We start from the raw sequence: 26,961 nt of genomic DNA, 5'->3' as shown, positions 1-26,961 counted from the left end.
ATTATCAATAGGTGAATTTATTTTTAACGGATCGAACAAAAGTTGATTTATTTATTGACAAATTACCCTAATATTAAGAGATGAATCAAAATAAAAACAAAAGTAGTAAACATCAAATAGATAGAAGGATCACATTCTTAATGGTACAATCTCCTTGATTCATTGACGTGCTTATATATATACACTCTACCCAATCTAGTATTGGTCATATCACAACCTTTATGCTCCATTCATTTCTAACTTCGACTAATTCTTTGCTTAGTGTTTCTATGTCGACGCCTGAAACAATCTTCATTCTCCGGCCACATATATCACGACATTGACAAAAGAAATTTTATTGGATGTAAAAAAACTAGTACTTTATAAATAATGGATTGATTTGGTTATTACTCCATGCATATGTTAAAAAATTGAGTTAAGTTAGCATTTTTTTAGGCAAAACTATTTTTTTGACTTATTATTTACAATTTGGATGATTAGATCCATGTCAAATGACCAAGAAAAAGAGAAAAAAAAAAAAAGCCAAATAAAATTATCAAAATCCTTAAATTCAAAAGCCCCATTCTTCATCCATCGTGATTATCTCACTTGCAAACAGAAAATCATCAGATCTTCGTGCATAAATTTTGATCAGCCTTTTGTTGCCATTGTTCCTCCGTCCTCTGCCGCACGAATCTCTCTCTCAGTTTTAGAGGTGCCAATTTTGATGTTTTAGAGCTGAATTGAAACTGATTGAAACCTGTAGGTTGTTTTTGATCAGAAATTTAGTTTTTTGTTTTAATTTACTTCATTAATCTTTGATTAGGTACTTTTGCATTGTTTGTGATTATTTTAAGATAAGATGGATTCAGGCGGTAAAGTTTTTACTGTCGATCTTCTTGAACGATTTGCTGCTAAGGGACATGGTGTTGTTACTTGTATGGCTGCTGGTAATGATGTAACCGTTTGGGGAACTAGTAAAGGCTGGATGATCCGTCATGATTTTGGACTCGGAGATTCTTATGGTACGTATGGTTCACTATAATTCAGATATATGTGAGGCTCAATGCACGGCAAGAATTATGAATTATGTTTATGTAAAATGTAATTGGTTGTTTTAGTTTAGGCAATGATCAATGTTCTCACACTTTCAAGAATTTAAGTTGAATGTATCTTACTTTATGTGTGCGTAGTTGCATATGAATTTTTCCTACTTAGGGTAAATCGAAACAACCTCTTTATTCACTATCACTAACAAGGATAAGGTTGCATATATCCAATTCCTAAATCACACCTACGTGGGTGCCACTTGATGGCATTGGGATAATGTGATGTTGTTGTAGTAGCTGAAAACACCATAGTGCTTTTGTAAAACTAAAATTTCTCAATGCACATTGTTATAATAGATGTTCATTGTGACATGATTGTTTCAAGGTGAATTCTGTGTTAATGTATAATTCTTGATATTTCAAGGTGTGCTGATGCTTGTTATGGAACTTTAAGTTTGATGCTTAAGGTGGACCTCTTACGTTGTTTGTAAGCTAGGTATTGATCTTGCTGGTGGTCGAACTGGGGATCAGTCTATTCACAGAGTTTTTGTTGATCCTGGTGGGAGCCACTGTATTGCAACAGTTGTTGGCGATGGAGGTGCCGAAACATTCTATATACATGCTAAGTGGAACAAACCCCGTGTCTTGAGTAAATTGAAAGGCCTTGTCGTGAATGCTGTTGCGTGGAATAGACAGCACATAACCGAAGGTAGGATTCAATGATTTGTTAAATTATATTCATGTGAAGTTGTAGACATGTAGATGATGTTTGATATCAAGGGTCAATTGGAAACAATCTCTTTATTATTTCAAGGGTAAGGTTATGTACAGTACATTCAACCTAGCTTTGGCCGGAGCTTAAGTGGGTTCCACTTAATGAAATTGATGTAGTGGGTTGTTGTTGGTTTGAACTGTTTTACATTTAGAAAAAGAGTTTCTTCTCTTCCCTCTCTCTTCTCTCTCTCTTCTCTCTTTGCTAGAATATGTGAAAATTCTTTCCCTTGGCTTTCCTATGATAATTCATTTGTTGTTGGTCTCATACATGAGTTGACCGCAACTTAGATTTGAATCTGTTGGTTTTTTAAAACAACTTGAGAAGTGGTTTTTATTGTATATACTCTCTCTATCGCCATGAGTTTGCCAACATTTCCATTTTTTCAGTTCTATCCACACAATTCAATTGTCTCCACCATTATTTAATCTTTGAGTAATTATTCCATGGGGACTTAGGGAGTATCTATTTTAGTGCTTTACAATTTTATGTTCCTGTTGATGACTGCTAGCATTCTAAATGAAATCATAAATTCTTATAAACTGCATATTAGGGCTTAATTTGTTTGCTCGTGTGCTGTAGAGTTTAATGAAACATCAATATCTTCGTCTAATCCAATTAATATTAAGGGTTTTTGTCGAAGTTTTATAGTGATACAAAAATGACTTGAGACAAGTTCATCGAAAGGATTTTAGGTGACAAGTATTAACCAGCGGATAGGCACTTCAGGAGATCTGTTTGTTCAATACCATCATATCTTCTTTTTTGTGACTTTTTTACTGGTGATTTCATTGTCAATTTCCATATGCCATTCAGGACGTGACCACTAAGACGAGCGAAGAAAAGCTCCATAAATACAAGCTAGAGTTAGTTAGGGCTAAAACTCAAATTAAGCTATGATAAAATGTGGATCTTGCTGAAAAGGTTGCACAAAATACTGTGTTGGTATAATAAAAGAATGCAAACCATAGTTTGTCATATCCTTAGTTGAGCCTATATGATGGTGTGTGGTTCTTTTATTCACATTAAGTTTTCTTATCAATATTAATAATCTTTAGAAGGTTAGTTCAAGACTTCATATTAAAAATTTCATGTTTCTACCTCATCCAAGTCTGTTAGTTTTATGATAGTGTCTCTGCTGGCTTTGTTTTGGACGAGGATGTGTTGGTTTGGATATGATTCGTATTGTACTTTTTATGATCTAGATTTCTTATGCCTCAATATTTAACCTTACTTAATTTGTTTTGTTTTGTTTTGTTGTCATTTTAGCCTCAACCAAGGAAATCATTCTTGGTACTGGTAACGGTCAGCTTTATGAGATGGCCGTGGACGAGAAAGATAAAAGGGAGAAGTACATAAAGCTCCTCTATGAACTTACAGAGCTTCCAGAAGCTTTTATGGGTATACAGGTTGGTTTATTTATTATTTTGTTCTTTCCTTTCTGCTTGCTAAAGTTGCTGAGCTGGTCATATGTTGTTCAACTCCTTTTTCTCCACTGGAATGTTTTCACAATCTCTTTTTGTGCAATTTTGAAGTCAACCAACGTTGGAGACTTTAAAATCAACCATTATATTTTTTTCTTATAATATTTATGGTTTAAAGGCAGCTTGGAGGAGATGTTTAAGTTTTGAACTAATACTAAGGGTGTTGAACTTTAAAACTTCCATTGCTCATTGCAAGACTAGTATTTGTTGTATCTGATTTATTTGTGTGATTTGACTTTTTCTAGATGGAAACAGCTAGCATTAGCACAGGGACTAGGTATTATGTGATGGCAGTAACTCCAAGGCGACTTTACTCTTATACAGGGATTGGTTCATTGGAGGTAAGCTTGAACTAATGGTCTCCTAGAAAAGAGAAAAGCTTTTACTATCAAGGGAATTGTTCCTCTTCTATTAATATCCTTACTTGCTCTGTTTCTTCAAATCATTTTCCTCTTTGTTTGCTCCTCTCAATTCCAAGTTCCAATTGAAGGTCATATGCAACTCTTTGTGTCTCAAATTTTTGCACCGCCCATTTGGATATTCATTATTCGACTAAAATTTCCCACGTTCTATCTCAATAGCTCATAACCTGCTCAGTAACCTCTCAATTACAACCCCTTAAAAGTTAAATGAAGTTTGAATCAGTGTTAGACGCCTTGATGGAGATGTTTCCAATCTGAAAATATGTTGTAGTGTACGGGTATGTAATTGAATTTCTCCTATTTAGATGGACATTATATTGTTTTATACTTATAATGTATAAGTACATTGTAAAGGATCGGTGTGTATGGGCCTCTAAACTTTTTAAATCTACATCCACCATCCTTCTAGATATAACTATTAACTTCAATAGTAATTCCCCTCTCTCCATGTCTATTTGTAGCCAATGTGGAGTTTCTAAGATAAATTTTCTGACGGTCCATCATCCTTTGACTGATTTATGGTGTATACGAACTTGGTATTTGGTTCTTGTGAGAAATTACCTATTTCTCAATTTTGTGGCTCAAAAACATGGTTGTTTGGTGAATTGCTAATTGTTGTTGGATTTTTTACTTGGCTTATTTGACCAGTAATTGGTTCTTGTGAGAAATTACCTGATTCTCACTGTTGTGGCTCAAAAACATGGTTGTTTGGCCAATTGCTAATTGTTGTTGGTTTTTTTACTTGGTTTCTTTTGTTTGCTTTAAGCTAGCTGAATAAGTCAATTATTTAAGAATATGTTTGATAAAATTAGGTACTGTCGGGTGGCTGTTTATTAGAGATAAAGTAAACCATTAAGCCAAAAGCCAATGAAAATAGCCAACCAAGTTATCTGTTTCATTTTGGCTTAAAAGCCAGAGCCATTTACCAAACACAGTCAACCAGAAAGCCAACCTAAAAGTTACCAAACATCCATATATTGGTCGATCAGAAATATGCTTGAATTGTATGATGCTTGGGTTAACACTAATGCGAAGAGCCCAACTTATTTTTTAGATTTGTCAAGAACTTCTCTTTTTTGATTTTAGCGATCTAACAATTCAGTTGTTTTTTTAGTTCATAGTTTACTTTTGAACTGTTCACCCATATTAGATTATATGTTTCTGATTGTATTTGTTCTTATAAACTCATTTGCAGAGTGTCTTTGCAAATTACCAAGACCGAGCTGTGCGCTTTATGGAGCTCCCTGGTGAAAATGTCAATAGGTATTTTAATGCTTTTGTAGGCGTGGAGAACCTCTCGAACTTATCCTACTATTAGTTTGAAGTACTATATGGAAAGAGCACTAAATCCTTCTTTGTGTGGAGTATTTGGTGACTGGGTCCCAAATTTTTTTTTTCTTTTTGTAATGAATTACTCTGAGCTCAGATCGGTCAAACATTTAGAACTGGATCTATTATCAAATATCTTTGAATGAAGATATCTGGACTCTGAAGTGCTCTAAGCGCTGTCATCCATTAGTGATTTCCGTTTTTCTTTCTTTTTTCATACATGTAGGCCCTAGGGCTGTGATATTTTTTGCGTGGAGAGTATTTGATCACATTCCCAGGTGCTTTTAGGATGTGCGAATGACATCTAGGACCAGCTGAGTATAATTTTGATTTGGTGAAGAAGGATGAGAACCAAGCGATTGGGTCGAAAATATTTTGCACCTCTATATTCACTATAGTAATCTATCCTTTGAATCTCATCTTAGTGAATTGCATTTATCTCGCAGTGAATTGCATTTTTTTATAAAGCATAAAAGAGCAGTGCATTTTGCATGGCTTTCTGGAGCTGGAATTTACCATGGTGACCTGAACTTTGGAGCAAGCCATAGGTGAACTCTCAAACTTTTTATTTGATCATGTCTAAATATACTGTCTTGTTTATCTTTCCAAAAAGTAATGAACATTATGCCAGTGATTTGAATGATTCTTGATTATGCAATTCACTGGTTTTACTCAAATTAGCTAAGATTGCAGATATTTATTTATGATTATTGTATTTGTAGGTCAAACAGTTTATGTCAAATTGTTTTTGATAGTAAGTTACTGTATTTTCTAGAAGATGAAGTGAAATCTATAATACAAAGCTATTTACTGTCTTCCGTCATATGTAATTTCCCATATCTTAGCTCAATCACATTGATTGCCTGATAATGTTTTGGATAGTTCCCAGGATGGTGATGAAAATTTTGTGGAGAACAAGGCCTTACTGGATTATGCGAAGTTATTTGATGGTGCTGAAGCAATTAAACCTAGTTCTCTTGCGATCTCTGAATTTCATTTTTTGCTTCTTGTTGGCAATAAAGTTAAGGTATGATTCTGCTGCTACAGTGATTTTCGCATTTAAATGGTTGGTTGTAATTGAGTTATGATGTGTTAGTTTCTGCTATTATTCTGATTTTGAAATTTCAGTTTCGCTTCCAATTGCAACTCGCTTTTTAGCAATTGTGTAGTTGAACGTGGGATCAATCAAACAAGAGAAAATGTAGTGACAAAATTTTGCACATGATTTTTATTGACCAATGAAAATGATGCAGATGACTATAGGGTAAAGACAAAGTATATAGAATGTTATTTTGGCACAAAGGATGGTATAGGCATTATAAATTTAGATACAAAGGAGCTCCTTTCAAATGAGTGTTTCAATTGCTTTAGATTTAATTCACAAGAATGAAGATATTGATCGAGATGTTCAGTATATTATCCGTTGCACGTGGTGCAATTGGAGAGCAGCGATCCAAAAATTATGCGATTGAGGTCTGCCACTAATATCAAAGAAAATTTTTTATTGCACTGCCACTTGGCACTCCCCACTCCTCTCAGTTTAATAGTACGAAATGACATGCATGGAATGTTTGACTTTTAGGAGAAATCTTTGTAAAGATGGGGAAGTTGATGTGTGTTTGTTGTGATTAATGAGTGGATATACCTAAAGGTTAGAATTTGAAAAGAAGATCTATAAAAGGATTTTGAAGTTGTAAATATGGAAGACAAAATGAGAATAACTGTGTACTTTGGTTTGATCATGAGTAAAAAAAGATAAAAAATGCACCATTTAGAAAAGTGAAATGTTATAACTTTGAGAAGCTCAGAAGAGGAAGAGGTAGGTTGAAGATAACCTAGATATAAAAGAATGAAAAATGACATGAATAATTGAGTTTTGCTGGAGCATGTAATTATAGATAGATATGAATGGAAGAAGGGAATATATGTGGATGATCAATACAAATTGATGTTTTTAGTGGTTAATTAGTATTAAAGATAAGACTAAATAAAGTGTAAGCTTTTTCTGTGCCCTTCAATGAAGAAAGGCAGTAGGTCACCTACCAAAGGAGGAAGAAACAGAATGTGGGCACCACAAAGTCAGTTGAAGCTGCAATGACTGACGCTGCTTGATTTGGGCAGAAGCTGTGCACTCTGATGGCAAGCGTAACAGGAAAGAGAATAATTTAGGGGAATGAATCTGTTAGTATTCAATGAGGTGGCATTTAGCTAAATCCAGTATTATAATATTATAATGTGACAATTCAGTACTAGAAGGTGTACTGAAAATTGTAAGTACCATTTTGGTATTGGAGTTTCTGTTGCTCGAAAAACAGCTCTTCTTGTAATCTATCTTATTTCTTCTGCAATGTACTCTTCTCTCTTCTTCTTCGTCTGCTATTTATCTGTTTGATCCAAATCTCAGTTCATAGCATCTTTGTTAGTGAAGATCTCATATTGATTTATTTTCTATTGCTGGGATCTCAACTTTGACATTGTTGTTTAGTATAGTTCAATGTTTAATATTTTTACAATAATATCTGACCCTGAGAAACTGAGGTGGTTATTGCGTACCCTCTCTAAGGATCAACAACCTAGTTGAGTGTTCTGAAGATGGGAGCCTTTCAAAGAAAGAAGTGATCAACCCTTGAGCTGTTTCTTCTAATGCGTCAGCCTGTTGGGTTTAGGCGCCAAGCCTACTTCTAGACTGGCTTTGGGTTGGGGCCAATAATGATCAGCTCTACCCTTGTCGCTATTGTATGGTGTTCCACCCACTCCATAGTGTCAAAGCTAATTAAAAACTGTCATGGCTTCAGTGTCAAGGATCACAGGGTTGCTTTTAGAAAGTTTTGCTTTAGTTTTCTCAAAGGTCAATATGTTTCTATTAATGTTTGCTATTTTGTATCAATTTGAAGTTCTTATAATGCATTGCAGGTTGTGAACCGAACCAGTGAACAAATCATAGAGGAGCTTCATTTTGATCTGACATCAGAGTCATCATCAAAGGGTATTTTAGGCCTTTGTAGTGATGCTTCTGCTGGTCTGTTTTATGCATATGATCAGAATTCTATCTTCCAGGTTTGGTCAATGGAAACACACTTTTTTGCTTGATCATCCATTTATAGTTCATATAATAACTAAATTTGATCACCTGAAATAATTATTTCTTAGGTTTCTGTCAATGATGAAGGTCGGTATATGTGGAAAGTTTACTTGGACATGAAGGAGTATGCAGCAGCTTTAGCACATTGTCGTGACTCTTTGCAAAGAGATCAAGTTTATCTAGCACAGGTGTAATGATTATCTCCTTTGATGAAAGCTGTTCATTATTTTGGATATGCATGTACCTTTAGGCTTCCTGCTCCATACTCAGGTGCCTAATTGGATTCTACCCTGTTGTGCAGGCTGAAGCTGCTTTCTCCTCCAAGGATTTTCTGAGAGCTGCATCTTTCTTTGCAAAGGTTTATGTCATTCACTTTTTATTTTAATGTTTCAGTGAGCTTGAGTACTCATCAAAAGTGTTGTGTTATTCTTTGTTATTAGAGAATCAACATTAATTGTTTGGCTAGTGGGATGAGACTCTTGAGTGCTTAAAGATATTAGAGGCGAGGAAACAGCCACCAATTGTTAATGATCTTTCCATTGGCAGGGAAGGAGTCCAGGTCAATATGTACAGTCTTACCCCATCATGGTTTATGTTATAAAGAGATTTTTCTAAGAAGAGTCTTGTTGTATGCTTGGGTGTGACTAACCAGAACAAGAAGACTTAAAGGCTCCTAAATTCACAAGTGTGACGCCACACCGCTCACACTAAGCAAAGAGACTTTCTTACTTTTGAGTTCTAATCCAAGGAACTAAAAGTAAGTCCTGGTTTTAAGCAAATGCTGAATTTTAAATAAACTTCAACTAAGGGATTACATTTGTCCATATGTACATATGTATAGGATAACTAAAAAAAGAAAACAAAAGAAAGGAAAACAATGGTTACACGTGAAACCTAGGTGTAACTTCCTTTATTGAAGTTATGCAACTCCATATGATCTCCTAACTACTTTTACATGTCCAACTCATGGGAGGAAGGTTTTGTAATTTCCTTCTACTTTTGTGATCATCTTTGGAAGGAAGTCAATTCTGAATTTTCTCCTCATAGAGTAACTACCTTTTGGAGGGATTAGGGAAGAATTTAGAATTAAAAGTTTAAATGTCCTTTGAGAGGGAAATATGATCAACCTCTTTGAATGCTACAAAACTTTATGAAGTGCCTCCTTCCACTCTTTCTTGCACACTTTCTTCAACTTCTCTATGGAAAACTTGCTAAGTTGCATAACTACCTTGTTTTTGAATGATTTGAGACTAGAGAAGGCAAGAAATCCCTCCCAAGTCTGTTTTTGTACATGTCCAATAAAAGGCATAACTTGTAATTTTTCAAATGCAATCTCTTGTAACTCCTCCATGCACACATACATAGTTATCTCTTCTTATAATCTCCTTTATGCACGTATGGTTGAGAGCTTGACTTCTTCATGGAGTGACTTCTTCATTTGCTATGTTCGACTTCATGTATCCTTGGCTTAAATAACTAACTAATCTTTAGCAAACTAAAGCATATTACAGCTATAGCTACAGGCTATGAATTAAAACAAGCACAAAAAGGTTTAATTAATAGAACCTTCAAGATGAAAACACGCTTTAACTAAAACATGAACAACTAAATCAAATGTTCAATGTGATTAAGCTAGGTCTGGCTCTTCATTGAATCTTTCTTGAAGTAAACATTATGGAACATAGAACAGTTTGACTTTTTCGCCTTTGGGACTTTGATCATTAGCAACTTGTGTGATTGATACGCCAACAAGTCTATTCTGACTTCTGAGCTTTGTATTACACTCATGTGCATATCTCATTGATGTTGCTGAAAAACTGATTGAAGTAGCTCCTTTAGTATTAGAGCTGTATCGTATCATATCATGTCAAAGTTATTGAGAAATAACATTGTGAAGATCCTATACCAACTGTACGTGTTTAATTGAATGGTTAGTCGGGTTGCGTCTATTAAGCTAAAAATTGTTATTGACGTATGGCCATGAATCAATTTTATGTTAGACTTGTGAATTTTTTGTATAAATAACTTTGGAATAGAAGAGTTTGAACTATAATTAACATTAAACCTTTAATATTATGCTAAAAATTATAAATTTATATCTATTTTAGTTAAACAGGTAAAGGTCTATTATTATGGTTCAAAATCCTGGACCGTAGTGCAAAAATATACCCAGTTCTAGCAAATAAGCTACATGGATTCTGGAGAATTAGTAGTTTTCTATCGAGCTTTTTTCATGTCATAAGTTTGGACTTTGGAGTGTTTGGCTGCTTGCTGCATTTTTCTTTTATCTTTTAAGTTTTTGTTCCGACTTTCTTTAGCTGAATTTTGATTACTTCTACCAAGAAAAGTTCTAGACGCAATTTAAGCTGCAAATCTGCAATATAGGCTTCCTTGTTCTGGAAGCAGAGTGTTGGTATCATGTGCTTAGTATCATTTGCATCATCATACCACGACTCTATTGCAATGGTTTTTGAGCTTTCCATGACAAAAGTATAGGCCGTGACAACTGCTAAACCATCATCATTGACCGCGGAAGCCAATTTGTGACTGTTGCTGTGGCTGCAACCAAACTGCAATTTTGCACAATGATTATGTGTCAATTAACTACTGTAGCTAATTGCATGAGAAGATTTTCAGGAAACCACATCTTCAAGTACAAACAAACTGACAGTAGACTAAATTTATGGATTCCAGTGCAGCTGGTTCTATACTCTACAGTTCCCACTCTCTTATACTATATAGTAAGAGTAAGACCACAATTGTGACGAAGAGAAGACACAGGGGTGTCAACATATGCTCATTGCAACAAAAACTTTTAGAGACGAACATATTTCATTTTTCTAAATTTGCATGAGCTGAAAGTTTTTTGCGATGAATGCTTCTGTTGAGGCTTGTATACAATTGTTTTTAGCTGTTTCTTCTATTAGAAATTAGAATGGCTCTGACCGGATAATTTTTTTCAGATCAACTACATACTTTCTTTTGAAGAAATCACTTTGAAGTTTATTAGTGCAAATGAACAGGTAAATATGCATTTCAACAAATACATATGCATCTCCTGATTTTTTGATGAAATTGTGGTCCTGTTTCTTAAAAGAGATCATACATACACAAACGTGCTTGATCACCCATATATGATCAGCGTCATGCCATCACCCCTTCCAGTTATCTGCACACACTGATTGAGAAGGCAGCTTATAATATGTAGGGTTAGAAGGATATATATAGGTATTTGGTCTCCAGTAATTTCTGATATATCTGAAGAACAGAAAAGCCTTTCACATGGTGAGTAAACAAAATACCTGAGCTCACAGAGAGAACTAATAAATACTCCTATCCTTCTCTCTTTGTCGAAATATCACTTTAGGTAAATCACGTGCACCAGCGACTTCACTTCCATTGGTGGACAATAGAACCAAAGCTCTGGCAAACCATTGCTGATGATGCAACTTCACCTTTTTGTTAACCTTCATGGTTTCCTTGATAGTACTTGCTGAATATAAATACTAGAACTTTGGTCATGGGTGTATGATATATACAAGGATTCAAAATCAAGTGTCATTTGAAGTGTTGCATTGGCAGATAAGATGTAAATTCTCAGGTTTTGCTGCATTGTAGGATGCTTTGAGGACCTTCTTGTTATGGAAGCTGGACAGTCTTTCAAAAGATGATAAATGCCAAATAACAATGATTGCCACGTGGACAACTGAACTATATTTGGATAAGGTTTGCCATTCTCTACTCTTGGCTGCAATTTTTAAGTGGTTCAAAAATTCAGTTGAAAATTTCTTATGGTGGCTGGTGCTGCGTTAGACGTTATAACTGTTGGTGTAAATATGTTAACCTTGTCCTCATTTTCTTATTGGATCTGATTAATTTTTTCGACTTGATCCTGGGAATGCTTTATGTTTAATCGACTATCGTATGAATGATTGAGAAGTTGTGGATGTTTCTTATCTATGCTTCATCTGGTTAGATATGATCACTATTAATATTTCGAGTTTCATTTTGAGGCTATAGCAAGCTCTTAAAAATAGGGGAGAAGGCCTAAATAATGTATTATGTTTGATTTATGAAAATATAGTAATCTCAGTGATAATTAGCTGAAAGATATCACATAAACATAGGCATTACTGAAAGGATCCAAAATCCATGTGAATGTTTACAAACTTTGTCAATCTAGTAAAAAAATCAGAAAAATAAAGGCTTTTCTCTACTTCTTTTGTAAGACCACTTCTGTTTATTTTTGTTTGCTACGTCTGGATAGCAACAACTTTTCACCAACTAATCTTGTTCTGTTTGTTCTTCCTTACGTTTATATAAGAATAAATATTGTCATGTGGGCTCTCGTTGGATTCTTCTTGATGCATATATCAATTTTTATTTTTTTATTATGCATAGTAAACATATTAAGAATCGAAATAGTGTGTTAGATAGGGAGTTAGGGACATAGTGTGCAAATGAGAAGAATCACAACTAAGAAATACAAAGTTAAGCATATTGCTACTTGTATGGCGAATCATAAATGTGTGTCTGTGTATGGAAGGGTGTGTGGAAAAAGCTCATGTTAAAATACCTATTGTATGTGTGAATTATTTTTGCATGAGAGCAATTGGAAACTGTAGATTTGATATTAATAGTTCAGATTGTATCTAGAGAAAATAACTAATGTTACATGTTGAGTCCATACATTTACTTCCGTTCTTCCATCTTGGAAAAGTTTAAGCAGGAAGTGATTGTTGACAGTAAATTCTGAATGGTCTGGCAAGGGTCAGGATATTTCAGCATCTTATCTCCATTCCAAGTTAGTTGATGCATTTTATTGCCACAAAGATCGTCTGTCTTTGTTGGGGAGTTTGAACATGCTAAATGAAAAACAGTCACTTTGGAATTTATATGTGCCTTGCATTAAACTGAAGTGTATGGATGTTTAAAATAAATTTAATTCTAAATTTTGATTAATTCAGTGGGAGTTTCTTAAGGTTGGTTTCACTACAATACAACCTTTGGATTTATCTTACTACAATATAGGCTCTTTTTTGTCTGATATAATAGACTTAATTTTATGTGTGCCTTTATGGTCTTATGGGTCCATGATGCTACCAAATAATAATGGGGCTAGTATCATCTATATAGTTTGGAGCACTTATGGTCTTTTCTTAAAGATGTATTTTGTTCATTCATTTTTTATCTGTATATTTTTTTATCTAAATAGAAGAAAACTAGCTAATATTCCAATTTCCAAGAGCTCATCCGGCTTCCTGATATCATTTACTCTTATTGAGGGACCGGCTAGCAAACAGAGATGCCTAGTCTTTTTAAAGTTTTGAAATGATGCCCTTGTTGACACATTTCCTTATAATCTATTAAGTTGGCAGGAAAAAATGTACCCTTGAGCAGAAAAGGAGCATGTCTTTTTTTTTTTTACCCAAAATTACTTATTTCAAAGGAAAGTGTCTTCTATGATATAAACTGGTATGAGTAAATGCGCCTTTGATATTTGGAATATTTGAGTGTTGAATATGTGAAATTTTAGATAGAGGACGCTTCAACAACATTTCATTCCCCCAATGCCATTCAATGGCTACCACCGAGGGTGAGGTTTGGGGGTTGGATGTACGTAATCTTACCCTTGTTAGTGTTAGCAATAACAAAAAGGTTTATTCGATTGATCCTTGGTAGAAAGCATTATGTTGAACTTAACATAAATAAGAAATGTACATGATTTAATGAACTATTTTACTATAATCTATTATAATACCAAAGAACTAAACATTTGGCCCTATCGACATAACAAAGAGGACTCTTTGCTTGTTTTAAATTTTGATATGATTGATCTAATTCTAGGGTATTTATTTGTGCTATGCTATCTCACATATAAAAGTGTGTGAATATGGGTTTTCCAAAACTGTTCCTACTATAGGTCTGTTGAGTTTCTACATTATTTATTGTATGATCTATGTCTTTCTGTAGATAAACCGGCTTCTGTTGGAAGATGATACTTCAGGTGATCATAATTCTGAGTATCGGTCACTTATTAAAGAGTTCTGTGCCTTTTTGAGTGATTCTAAGGATGTTTTGGATGAAGCTACCACATTGAAGTTATTGGAGAGGTATTGTATTCTATGTTTATGAAGTTGGTGAACCTTCGATTTCTTCTGCACTCTTAATTCTTTTTTCATAATGATTTCAAATCTGGACTCCATTCCAGTTACATCCTGCAGTTGTCTTGCCTGAGATGTAGCAATATGGAGTGACAATGAGTAGACCCAGTTTCAGATAGTGATTGTGGCTAACATTCCCTAGACACCTACAGTTCTAGTTGGTTAAGGGACCTAGCAGACAGCCTTGGTGCTAGTCAGTAAAGAGACCAATCAGATATTGGGCCTTCAAGATACTTTTTGGATTTTGAACTCATTCATGCATGGATGTCAATAGTACTGAGTGCGGAAGAGGGAGTAGAGTAGAGAAAGGGGTAGGAGGGAGAAAATTTCACTCTCTTTTAAAGATAAGAAATTTCACCAATAAGCATTGGACGCATCATCAGTCAATGAACTCTGTCTAAAATCATTTAGATGATATATTACTCTCTGTGGTTGCAATACTTTTGTAAAATTTCTTGTCCAAAGACTGAATTTAGAAGTAGGGAACTCTAGTGTAAATGGAAGTACAAGAATGTTGATAAATTTCATCTTCAAATAAAGTGTGCTTGTCCCATATTGTAGGGACTAGGCTTTGGCATAATTCTTGTTGCTGTTATGCACTCCTTTTTTTATTTGATTTACTGGATCAGCTACTCAGAAGTCAGAAGTCTGAAGAATCTGTATTCTAATATGTGATGTGAGGAAATTATTTGGCATCTGTTTAAGGAGTGATAGAAGACTGCTCTCTGAATGGCTTAGCTAGTTCCTATCTTGTGAGCACCTTAGATGAGAAAAGGCCTTGTTTGGAAGCTTCATTTATAAAATTCTTGTGGCTAAATTTCCTTGAAACACAGTGAATCTTTGATTATTTTTAAAACTCACGTTTGCTGATATTTGACTGAACAGTGTTTAGTTGATAACCATTTTCTTGCTGAAAGACATGATCTTTTCTTTTTTATTGGTGCAAACTCCAATATTCAAATGATTTATTCTTCCTTCCTGCTATGTGCTCCATGATTAACCCTAAATTTTTTCTTCAGCTATGGTAGGGCGGACGAATTGGTGTTCTTTGCTAGTTTGAAGGGCGAGTATGAGATTGTAATTCACCATTATATTCAGGTGGATTTCTTATAAGTTAAAACTATATTGTCTTTTTAAAAGTATCATGGACTCTTTATTTACCTCGTGCATGTGTGTCCAATTCTTGATACTTGAATGCGTGAATGATACTTGGACACTTCATTATAGGTCAACGTCAAGGATTTCTCATTAAAATACTACCGGATACTTGGGCTCGTAGCCACATCCATTTCTTGTACTGACTATTTATCCTTTTTGGTTACTTCATTTCTAGCAAGGAGAAGCAAAGAAAGCCTTGGAAGTTCTTGAAAAGCCTGGTGTTTCCTCACATCTGCAGGTATGTGCCAAACGATTTGTGCCTCAACATTCTTCTGTGTGGATGTTATTTATATCTTCAATCATAATTTAATTAAAAAAATTTCGGCGTAGAGTCAGGAAGCATACTCCATTTCACAATGTATTTTACTTAGAGAAATGACACACTTTTGATAAGAAACCTATAGGAGAGAGAAAGAGAGAAAGGTCTAGAAAGGGAATGTTGAGATCGTTTTATGACCGAGAAAAAGGAACTTGGTCAAATGGAGGTCGTTATTCTACTTCTTTGGCTACTTTGCATTGTATTCGAGTATTCGACAGCCTGCTTACCTATTTCTAAAGGTTTTTGGTGATATTTTGCAGTACAAATTTGCTCCGGACCTTATTATGCTTGATGCTTATGAAACTGTTGAATCATGGATGATAAGGAAAGATCTTAATCCAAGGAAGTTGATTCCTGCAATGATGCGTTATTCAAGTGAACCACATGCAAAGTAAAGTTTATTTTCTACTCTTGAGTATCCTTATATTCCATTTTTAGTGTGTTATGTAGAAAAGGCTGAATTCTCATGATATTTTATCGAGTATTTCAAGTTTTAGTGTATTGGAAACTACCCCTTTGTTATTACATGGATAAGACGTACATCCGACCCTCAAACTCCTAGGCACAGGCCACTTGGCACTAAGATTATCACATGTTATTGTTGGTTTTTCATTGTTCAAAAATCAGCAAAAGGAGTTTTTTCCAGACAATAGTTTGAGATAGACTGCCTCCGAGACCTGTACCCAGTGGGTATTCTGAGAGAAAGTAAGATGGACAGAAAATAAGAGATCAACTAGGTAGGGCGTACTTCGACTGCTGCAAGACTCCAACAGAGTTTTATTACTTCAACAACAACCCTAAAATATTACATCATGGGTATGTATACTTTGGCCCAATGGCATAATGGTAACCAGAAAGATTTGTAGCTGTTTCAGTAACTAACATTTATTCCTAACAGAATTCAGTAACTAACATTTATTCCCAACAGAATTCTGTTATTTCAGTTAAGACCTATAACAGCTACTAACAGCTGTCCGTTTCCTTTCTTATTATTTCTGCTCTTACCACACTTTTTATAGGTAATGAGCTGGATTTTCCTCATTGCTGGCATGACATAGTTCTGACAAGCTTCTGTGTTAAAGCTAGTCATATGTATATTGGATTTGATTTTTGAACAAAGATCATGTATAATATTGTATTAATTTGTGTTCATGCTAATTTGTGCAGGAATGAGACTCATCAAGTGATCAGATACTTGGAGCACTGTGTTCATAATTTGAATAACGAGGACCCTGGGGTTCATAACTTGTTGCTTTCTTTGTATGCTAAACAGGTTTGTATGCATTTCTGAGTTTTAGAATGATCAGTTAAATATAAGTTTTACAGAGTTTCTTCTTCGTTTCGTTGCTCATGATTATGGAGAGAAGGAAATACGATATGGTTATTAATTAGTTTTTACTGCAAATGATCATGAATAATATAGTTAGAATGAAGGGTTCATATGATGGGGTCCTTTATAATATAAAATTATAATCAGTTGTATATTGAAACATTTTTTCATTAGAACTTTAGTCTCGAGTTTAGGGAACAAAGTCTCCAAAACGTTAATCTAGAGTTTTGGGTACAAAGTTTCCAATTGGGTATAAGTTTCCGGTTTTTGGTAAATAGGGCACAAAGGAATATCTTATGGCTTATAGTTCCATGCTGACATGTTTTAGTCGTTAGCCAATTTCTTGATGATCAGATTAGAGTATATTTTTGGTAAACACTAGCACTTATCAGATTGTCATTTGATTTGAAGAATTTCATTGGTTAGTTGGACACACAAATCTACTGTATATTTATGTTGTGATGTTTCTAATGGATATAAGAGAACTTGAAAACTCAATTAGTATACAGAGTACCAAATTTTTATGGTTTAGAGAAAATCATGTGGTGTATGACTCAGCTATAGTACATTCTCTTGTTAGTCCTAACTCATTAGTCACTAGTCATTGAAACTAGAAGAAGAAATGGGGCGCACAACCTTGCTAATGTATACATTGGAGTTTGACGTCTTTAACTTGAGTGCTAAACTGCTAATATAAACTGTGCAGCTGTTGTTTCTGCCCACGTGCATGATATCATTGAAGAAAACTTGCATAAGATTTTGATAACTTGCCAATTGCCATAGGTTATTGGTGATTAGTTACTGTTATTGTTTATAATTATACTTCAAAAGTTTTGGTTGTTCTAAGACTTTTTGTTTACGTCATAGCGCTGATATGAGTTTTGACCTTGTCCAGGAGGATGATGGTGCTCTCCTGCGTTTTCTGCAATCCAAGTTTAACAAAGGAAAGGAAAATGGCCCGGAATTCTTTTATGACCCTAAATATGCATTACGTCTTTGCCTTAAGCAGAAAAGGATGCGGGCCTGTGTTCACATTTACAGTATGATGTCTATGCATGAAGAAGCTGTTGCTCTGGCTTTACAGGTAATGTTTATATTTGTTTTGAGCCTGTTTACTGTTTCTTGTCTTTCTACTTGTACTGGTTACACTCAGCTTTCAACTTGTATACTGTTGACCTGTATTTGTAATCAGCCTCTTCTAAAATTCTAATATCTCTGTGTGCATGGTGCTGTGCTTGACTCCTTGTCTATGCTACTTTCATTCTCTTATCATCTTTCTACTTATTCTTCAATCAACACGTATATAATTAGTGGGGGGAGGCGGATTAAAAATACAATAAGCCGCATATTTGGACCAGGGGACAGACCTCTCTCAGCGCTTGGTGGCTTCGCTATTGATACACGTCTATTGAAAACAAATTGAGGGAACTGTTTATGTTGGTTTGACCACATGCAAAAAAGACCTAAAAGTTCACATGATAGAAAAGTTGAATATTGAAATTTTGTGGAGTTTTGAAGAGGAAGAACTAGACGGAAGATGTATTGGATATTGTAGAATGACATGAAGCATTAGAATTTGGAGGAGCATCTGAATGTAAATGAATAAATGTTGAAAGAGAATATATGTAGATAATTGGAAATGATTTTTTTTTGTTGTACATTAGTATGTGATACAGCTGATTAAAGTATAATATACATTAGCCACGATTTCTCACATTGATTTTTTTTTGTTTAATGTAGTCGACCCTATTTTTGGGATTACAAGTTTGCAACTTTGGCATTGTTTGGTAAATCTCATATTTAATCCAAATTGTTATTTTATAATTTGGTCAAAAGTAGGAGCATATGGAATTTTAAATTTAAAATTTGGTTGGTTTAGTTGCTGTGAAGCACCCAAGAATAATGATAATCTTGGATGCTTTTAGTTTTATTGATTCTGATCTTATATTGGATTTAAGGTTGACCCAGAGCTTGCAATGGCTGAAGCTGACAAGGTTGAAGATGATGAAGAATTGCGAAAGAAACTTTGGCTCATGATTGCGAAGCATGTTGTTGAGCAAGAAAAGGGAACTAAGAGGGAGAATATACGGAGGGCAATTGCTTTCTTGAAGGAAACAGATGGCCTGTTGAAAATCGAGGATATTTTACCATTCTTTCCAGACTTTGCTTTAATTGATGATTTCAGGGTATGCAAGCTTATTAGAACTTTTTTTTTTCATTGATGAGTTTCTCTTGCTAAATTATCATTCATTCTGCTGCTTTGCAGGAGGCAATTTGCTCATCACTTGAGGATTACAACAAGCAAATTGAACTTCTAAAAGAGGAGATGAATGATGCAACTCGTGGAGCAGATAACATAAGGAATGATATCGGTGCTCTTGCTCAGAGATATGCAATCATTGAGCGTGATGAAGATTGTGGGGTAAATTCTTTCATTACATGTGATATATTTTTTGTTTGTATTATTGTTCTGGAACTTTGCTTCTCCTTTCAGCTTTGTTGACTAAGAGTTTTCTGCTCAATTAAATATCCCATGGAACCATGAATACTTAGCTTTCGTTGGGTCAAGGGTGATTTGATAACTTGATGCTTGACCTGTCCTTGTATTTTCTACAAGAAACTTAATAAAATTTATAAGTTATGTGACCTTTGACAATTTCAGTCATTCCTGACATCATATGTCAAGTTTAATGTTTAGGCTGAGTTATCTTTTTTCGATGGTTTTAGGTTTGCCGAAGACGAATCTTAAATTTAGCTGCAGATGCTGGGATCTCAAGGGGTTATGCATCTGTTGGGCCTATGGCTCCTTTCTATGTTTTCCCATGTGGTCATGCTTTTCATGCACAATGTCTGATTGCCCATATTACACGGTGTACTAATCCAGAACAAGTAAGTGTCGTTACCTATGCTTTGTGATCATATTTGTATTTACGGATATTATGCAGCTGATCTTACTGATTTGACCATTGTATATGGTGAGACCTATACACTATTTAGCTGGATGAAAGCTTTAGGAGAAGCCAATAGTTGTCTTGTAAGGACAAGAAACACTAGCGGATCCAGACATTATATTAAGTGGGTTCAAACACTCAAAATCAAAGTCATTAGTAAATTCATTATCATGTAACCGAAAGTTTTGCAATTAGTAATATACACCATGTCCAATAACCATAATTAAAAAGGATGAATATATAAAGCTTAGAAGTGTCAAATATTTGTTGTTTGATTAAGAGAACTAAGTCTTGTCTCAGTTGGAGCATATACCACTTTTCCTAGGTAAGGTTTTAGGTTCGATTCTCGTTGCCCCCTCGCCTAGCAATCCCCTTTTCTCAGTCTTAACATGTAGTCAAAAAAGTTATTCACTGTGAACTTTAAAATTTGTGCCTATATAGTTATTTAAGAAAAAAATTAATTTATTTTTGCTCACAAACTATTAGCTGTTCGATATAAAAAAATTTCATAGCCTATTGACATTTATAATCATTCAAATTGATTGAGAATAATCACTATAGCATTTACTACTTTCAATTTTAAGTACATTTGTAGTTATCTATAGTGCGTATAATCCAATAGTGTTGTTTATATATATATATATATATATATAGGGTGGAGATCTAATAAAAAGGGGTGTCAAAATAGAAAGGAGTAGCTACCGTTGATTGATTAAGATCTAGCAGTTTAAAAAAAGTTGTCTTAACAGAAGATCTAGTAACACATGTTTATGAAGAAAGCATCACATATTAATTTAGAAAACATTATAATTTCAAGTGACACATGTTTATACAAAAAGTATCACATATTAATTAAGAAAACATCACAATTTATTTTCTGTTCTAAACCGCGTGCAAGATGGACCATTGATCTAAGATCTAACGGATAAAATTCCTTCCTATTCTTCTTACTTTCAAACCCCTTCCTATTAGATCCTATATATATATAGAGAGAGAGAAGAAGTTCTAGTAAGAACCATCCTTATATAAGAACCGTGAGAACCAATCTATCTGACAAAAAAATGTTACTTTTCTATTACAAAGGTTTTATTTTTAGGTAAAAAAAAGTGTTAGTTTTTGTGTTAAAGATGATAAATGTTACTTTCAAACAAAAATTTTGAACAAAACTCACAAAAAGGTGTTACTTTTTACATAAAAAAGTGTTAATTTTCGGAAAAAACGTGTTACTTTGTATAATTTGATTTTTGAAAATTTTTCTGATAGTAACACTTTTTTGCCAAAAAGTTTCAACTTTTTTTTTAAAAAAAAGTAACATTTTTTCACTCAAAAGTAAAACATATTCTATAAAAAAGTAACAGTTTTTTATCATGTAGATTGGTTCTCACGGTTCTCATATAAGTTTGGTTCTCACTGGAATTTGACCCTATATATATATATATATATATATATATATATATATAGGAGCAGGATCAAGTGAAAACCACTAAAGTGGTGAAAACTGAAAACCAAACTGAGATATACTTATTGTGGCAAAAGGCGTAAATACTATCTTATAGGGTGTACATATTTTTGTCAAGGAAAAAAATTCATGTAAACTACCATCCGAATACTTACACCTTTTAATCATGTATGTGCACCTTTTAGCAAATGTCCAATTGTTTACTAAATTGCCACCGAAATATGTACACTATTTAAACTTTTATGTAGACTTGTTTTTAGTTTTTACCATTTTAATTGGTTTTCACCGCACTCTCCTTTTTGGGTATGAGCTGTCGTCTTTCTTACCTCCCCAGACCCTAACCATAGTTTTCTATGATCGGGATATATTGGGTATGATGATATATATATATATATATATATATATATATATATATATATATATATATATATATATATATATATATATAGAGAGAGAGAGAGAGAGAGAGAGAGTCAAGTTCCAATAAGAACCAAGTTTATATGAGAACCGTGAGAACCAATATTTCCGATAAAAATGTGTTACTTTTTCACATAAAAGGTGTTACTTTTACACAAAAAAAATATTACTTCTGTTTTTTAAAAACAATTTGGTACTTTTTAGCAAAAAAGTGTTACTTTCAGAAAAAAAAATATAAATACAGGTAGCATGTTTTTTTTTCGAAAAGTAACACCTTTTTATGTAAAAAGTAACACAACTTTGTGAGTTTTTTCAGAAATTTTTTTCTTAAAGTAACACTTATTTGCCTAAAAGTATCATTTTTTATTCCAAAAAAAGTAACACTTTTTTGCCTAAAAGTAACACCTTTTTAGTACAAGAGTAACACTTTTTTGTCATCCAGATTGGTTCTTAGTGTTCTCATATAAGAATGGTTCTCACTTTAACTTCTTTCTTTATATATATATATATATATATATATATATATATATATATATATATATATATATAATGACCCCATACACAATTATGTGGCTTCGCCTCTAACAAGAAAAGATGTGGCATGCTCCTATTTTCTTGGGAGTTCTTTACATAAAAATTATACTTCTTCCTTTTATCAAAAGTTTTATGGGTGAGAGGATGTGTACAGTGATTTATCCTTGTAGACTTGACAAGGGTGACATTTGATGATATATATTGATCCAGAACTAAAGAGGAAAGCAGATCGTATAATCAGTATTCTATTTGGAGATTGATCTGTTACCTAGAAGGGATAAGCCAATGGCCTATTTTCTTTAATGTTTTTGGTATAAGGTTTTACTTTTTTCGTATTTGACTACTTGGCTGAAAATTTTGACAAAAAAAAAAAGTAGAACCTGTGCAAAAATTCTGTAGGGTTACTCGGGCAATTTTGCAAAAGATAATTGAGTTGTTCGATATTTTGGGCTGTCCTTTTTATGTAAAGCTTCATTCTGGAATCTGGATGCTTGCAATACTGTTATAATTGGCTTTTGTAAATCTTGTTTGCAAATGTGAAACTCAAACCTAGCTTCCCTGAAGGAATAGTGCATTAAGGCCACACAATTGCCCATTTCAGACTAGTTTACAAATCTGTTCTGGCTTGACACTGTTTGTGTAATGTTTTGCGCTGATTTGATCTCTTACCTTAATTTGTTGAACTATTTTAACTCCTCAATCCATTGGGATATGATGAACAAGCATTTGAGGGACAAATGTATCAAAAATAGAGCTTTTATTGGGATGGGGGTTGTTTTTTGAACTTTCAGTTATTATTTGTGATTTTTTAACTGCCCACAAAACTTGCAGGCTGAGCATATACTTGATCTTCAAAAGCAGCTGACTTTGGTGACTGGTGAAACGAGAAGAGGTTCAGACAGTAGCGTAACTGTTCCTGAACCTGTTACTAGTTTAAATCAAGTCGATAAGGTTTGCTTTCTTCCCTTTAAATCTGCAATTTTTTGTAATTAGACACGCTTATATTCTTATACCCTGCATATAGTTCACTGTTGTTGGGTAGAAGCATTGAACATCTGTTATGAAATGTATGCTGAATTCATCTAACCTGTCTATGCAGTATTTGGGAACCATACATGTGTAGATTTTGCTGCTTGCTAGTGAATAAGAATTCAAAAGCTATCTAGGTGTTATTATTAATCATTTTATTTTCTCCATTCCAATTTAATTGATACACCAGGGGTTTGGCTCATTTTAGAGTGTATTATTACTCTTTATTTACACCCCATGGTCCAGATTGGGATGATATAAATTGTAGTATTCTACTTGTCAATAAGCTCTCCCTTAGACTTGTAAAAACGGGCGAGAGGGTTGTTTTTGGGTTGATCCATTTTCGATTTTAGCAAGTTAGCGTTGAGATAAATGGTCAAGGATTTTTTTTTAATATTTGTAAAATCTTTAGATGTAACTATAGAGCAATATACAATTTTTAAGGATTCAACTCGAAAATGTTGAATCATGCGTTTGACCCACTTACACTTGTATGGTATCCAGGTAAAATAACAATAGGCAATAGCATCTTACGTTGGATATTTTGCAAGTAGTAGTCATATTGAGTAATCAAAGCTATAGTTTTACCTGCACTGATTGTTAGACGAGATAACCATATAGACAATACGAGTAGGCAGTACTCTGCTTTGAAGAGATTACAATCCGTTCCTTTAACTTTGCTACAATTTTATATGGGTAACGGTCCTACCACCTTCTTTAAATCTCATCTAGAAATCTTTTATTTTCTCTTACTTTTTAATCTTATCCACACAATTTAATTGTCCCTGCCAATTTTCTAATGTGTGTAATGGCATACTGTGGCATACTGTTACTATTTAATCTTATCTTATATTTGATATTTTTGCAAGTAGTTATAACTTGTAATAGTTTTCTAATCATTCCCACCCAACCACCCCACCACAATCTTGAGCCCTGTTGTGATTTTCTTTCCATCCTTACTGTTCACAAGGATTGTGTAAATGAGCATTTACACTGTTTGGTGGTTAATTAGGATCAACAAATCGAAGACGTTCAGATGATGAGTTTTATTATTGTAATCAACTTTTGAACTGGTCGATTTATTTTCTCGTTCTTGACTTTGAAAGTGGCTTTGACTTTTTTGCTTTCCTGCATATTTAGCGAAGAATTATGCATCATCCAAATTCATTTATCCAGGTTGAGATTTGTATGGCTTCAGCCTATTAAGGTCTTGTTCATCTGACATGTGACTAATGACATCGACAGGTCCGTGCTCAATTGGATGATGCAATTGCTAGTGAATGCCCGTTTTGTGGTGAGTTGATGATCCAGGAGATTTCTTTACCCTTCATTCTACTTGAAGAAGAACAAGAGGTTGATTCTTGGGAGATAACATCTCACAATTCCATCAACCAGAAAAGCATTCCTTTGTCTGTGTAAATTATTGTGAATGGTGTGTTGCTCCTTTCGACATTGCTCATGAACATCAAGCTTTGAATTTCTCAGAATCGTTAACTTGTGTTTAATTCTTTTCATTTAGGAAATGTGATATAAAAATAAACTTACGAAATTAATTTACTTTTTTTTTTGAATAACTGAAAACGATTTACTTGAACAAGTACAATTTTCAATTTACAGTTTGGAAATTTTGATTGTGAACCCGTTATATATGAGAATATAAACATGTCGATGAAAGCTCCATCTTTTCTGTAAACTATATTATACAAAAGTTCGCTTCAAGACTTCCAACTTACAAGTGAATGCTATCTATAATTATGTTGATATATTCACAATAAGAGTATACACTGTATACAAAATTTTGTGCATCTGTTTGTATCAACCAAACCCTAGAGGCTAGATGGATGCTTCCTACATTATCTTTTTTTTTTCAAGGTAAATAGATCATATAATTTATCAATCATGTATACTAATTTTATAATGAAAATTTATCATGTCTAGTGTTAAATTTTTCGCATTATAAAACAACCTTTTTTTTTAATTCAAAAGATAACCCTTTAGTCATAAGTAAGGCTGCATCATAACTACAATAGCAAACTTTAGAGTTAATATTATAGCAAATTTTAGAGTGAAAAATTTGAAACAAATAAGTAAAAAAGTATAAAAAATTCACATTATAGCCAATGTTTGAAACTATTTCTCAAATTAAACAGTTTTTTCCTAGATCAGAGGTTTAGCATGTTCGCACTTAGTAACAGCAATGCAGAGGGTTCAAAAAAAGGCAAATAGTTTGTTTGTTGTTAGTAACAGCGAACAAAGCTAAAATCTGGTCAAACAAGGTCAAAAAAGAAGGATCCTGTTTTTAGTTCGCATCAGTTCGCTGTTAGTAACAGCAAACAACCCCAAACCACAGCTTTGGAAAAAAAATTATTTATCTTGAAAATTATTTTGCAAAGTTGGCTATTGTGTAAATTTTTTATATTTTTTTCTTACTTATTTCAAATTTTCATTTTAGAGTTAATGTTAATTTTTCCAATTTTATTTCATTATTTGTTTATTCTAATATAGTTTTGAATTTTTTATATTTATTAGTTAATTTGTCCACGTTTTAGTCTATGTCAGATTTCATTAGGAAGGAAGAATTAAAATGAAATTGTTTCACGTTATAAAAAGGCTTTAGGGTTTTTTTTAAGAAAGAGTACTTAACTAAGTTAATAATGCTAAGATTAAAACATATAGAATCAATATATTTGTACAAAAATCAGATAGATGTTCCAGGAACCTTTTGCAAAAAGGCATGTCAATTACAACTCCTCCATTCCCTGAGATATCAATTTGTATAAGGCTTCAAAAGTTCAATTCACAGTTTAATTTGGGAGCTTTCGATACTCGCTGAAGCAGTAGTTTGTTGTTTACAAAATTATGGAGGAGCAATGCCAAACCAAGTCGGAGGAGCAACCAAAACGAGTTGAAAGAGCAACCAAGAAAAGCAATACCAAAACGAGTCAAAAGAGCAACCAAAATGAGCAATACCAATACGAGTTGGAGGATCAACCAAAATGATGAATACCAAAACTAGTCGGAGGAGCAACCAATATGCGCAATACCAAAATGAGGAGCAATACCAGAACGCTGCAGTAAGAACAAATTTTGAAAGGATTAATCATTTTTATACTTCTGCATCGGCTTGAGATCTCTCATGACTGTTCCTTCAGAGAAGTTTTAGTTTTAAGTATGCTGTTGGCCAATATATAACAGGACACACACAACATGTTATAACCCTGTTGCCAAGTGGCTCCCGCTTAAGCGTGGTTTTGAGGGTCGGAAGTACTCGCAAGTCGCAACTAATACGAAAGAATCCACAAAAAGAGGAAAGACTCATTCCCTTTCTTGTGTTCTTCCACTCATCGTAAATTTTCCTCCACATAAGTGACTTCTGCCCCTACTGTTTCAAGCATATCCTGTCCGTGTATGAGAGCTTGTACCATCATACATACAACATACCCAACAAATAAATTTTGAGATAAAAAAATTTAGATGCATTAC

The 26,961-nt window shown here is 33.8% G+C and overlaps 1 protein-coding gene across 3 annotated transcripts; it reads left to right on the top strand.

Moving 5' to 3' along the window:
- The first annotated feature begins 482 nt into the window (after nucleotides 1–482).
- LOC130798439 (vacuolar sorting protein 18) lies at nucleotides 483–25,031 on the top strand. Of its 3 annotated transcripts, none has more exons than XM_057661423.1 (24): nucleotides 483–694; nucleotides 837–1,004; nucleotides 1,525–1,737; nucleotides 3,070–3,209; nucleotides 3,530–3,625; nucleotides 4,902–4,969; nucleotides 5,482–5,583; nucleotides 5,918–6,062; nucleotides 7,949–8,092; nucleotides 8,186–8,305; nucleotides 8,419–8,475; nucleotides 11,081–11,140; nucleotides 11,736–11,843; nucleotides 14,091–14,230; nucleotides 15,301–15,379; nucleotides 15,615–15,677; nucleotides 16,019–16,149; nucleotides 16,926–17,031; nucleotides 17,984–18,172; nucleotides 19,047–19,274; nucleotides 19,355–19,510; nucleotides 19,816–19,977; nucleotides 23,281–23,400; nucleotides 24,724–25,031. In XM_057661423.1, the coding sequence occupies exons 2-24, from the start codon at nucleotides 842–844 to the stop codon at nucleotides 24,895–24,897; spliced, it is 2,964 nt and encodes a 987-aa protein (XP_057517406.1). In that variant the 5' UTR covers nucleotides 483–694; nucleotides 837–841; the 3' UTR covers nucleotides 24,898–25,031. The 3 variants fall into 3 exon arrangements, with proteins under 3 accessions (XP_057517406.1, XP_057517405.1, XP_057517404.1); XM_057661422.1 differs by having other exon boundaries at nucleotides 483–741; XM_057661421.1 differs by having other exon boundaries at nucleotides 484–694; nucleotides 806–1,004.
- The last annotated feature ends 1,930 nt before the right edge of the window (nucleotides 25,032–26,961 follow it).

This window comes from Amaranthus tricolor, chromosome 13 (genome assembly GCF_026212465.1).
Source record: "Amaranthus tricolor cultivar Red isolate AtriRed21 chromosome 13, ASM2621246v1, whole genome shotgun sequence".
Lineage (NCBI taxonomy): Eukaryota > Viridiplantae > Streptophyta > Magnoliopsida > Caryophyllales > Amaranthaceae > Amaranthus > Amaranthus tricolor.
Note: the sequence above shows the minus strand (reverse complement) of the source record. Positions and strands in the feature narration are given on the sequence as shown.

Coding starts and splice junctions, on each gene's coding strand:
- LOC130798439 (XM_057661423.1), top strand. CDS start 842: ATGGATTCAGGCGGTAAAGTTTTTACTGTCGATCTTCTTGAACGATTT. Junction 8,306..8,418: donor ATCAAGTTTATCTAGCACAG/GTGTAATGATTA, acceptor CCTGTTGTGCAG/GCTGAAGCTGCTTTCTCCTC. Junction 18,173..19,046: donor CTGTTGCTCTGGCTTTACAG/GTAATGTTTATA, acceptor ATTGGATTTAAG/GTTGACCCAGAGCTTGCAAT.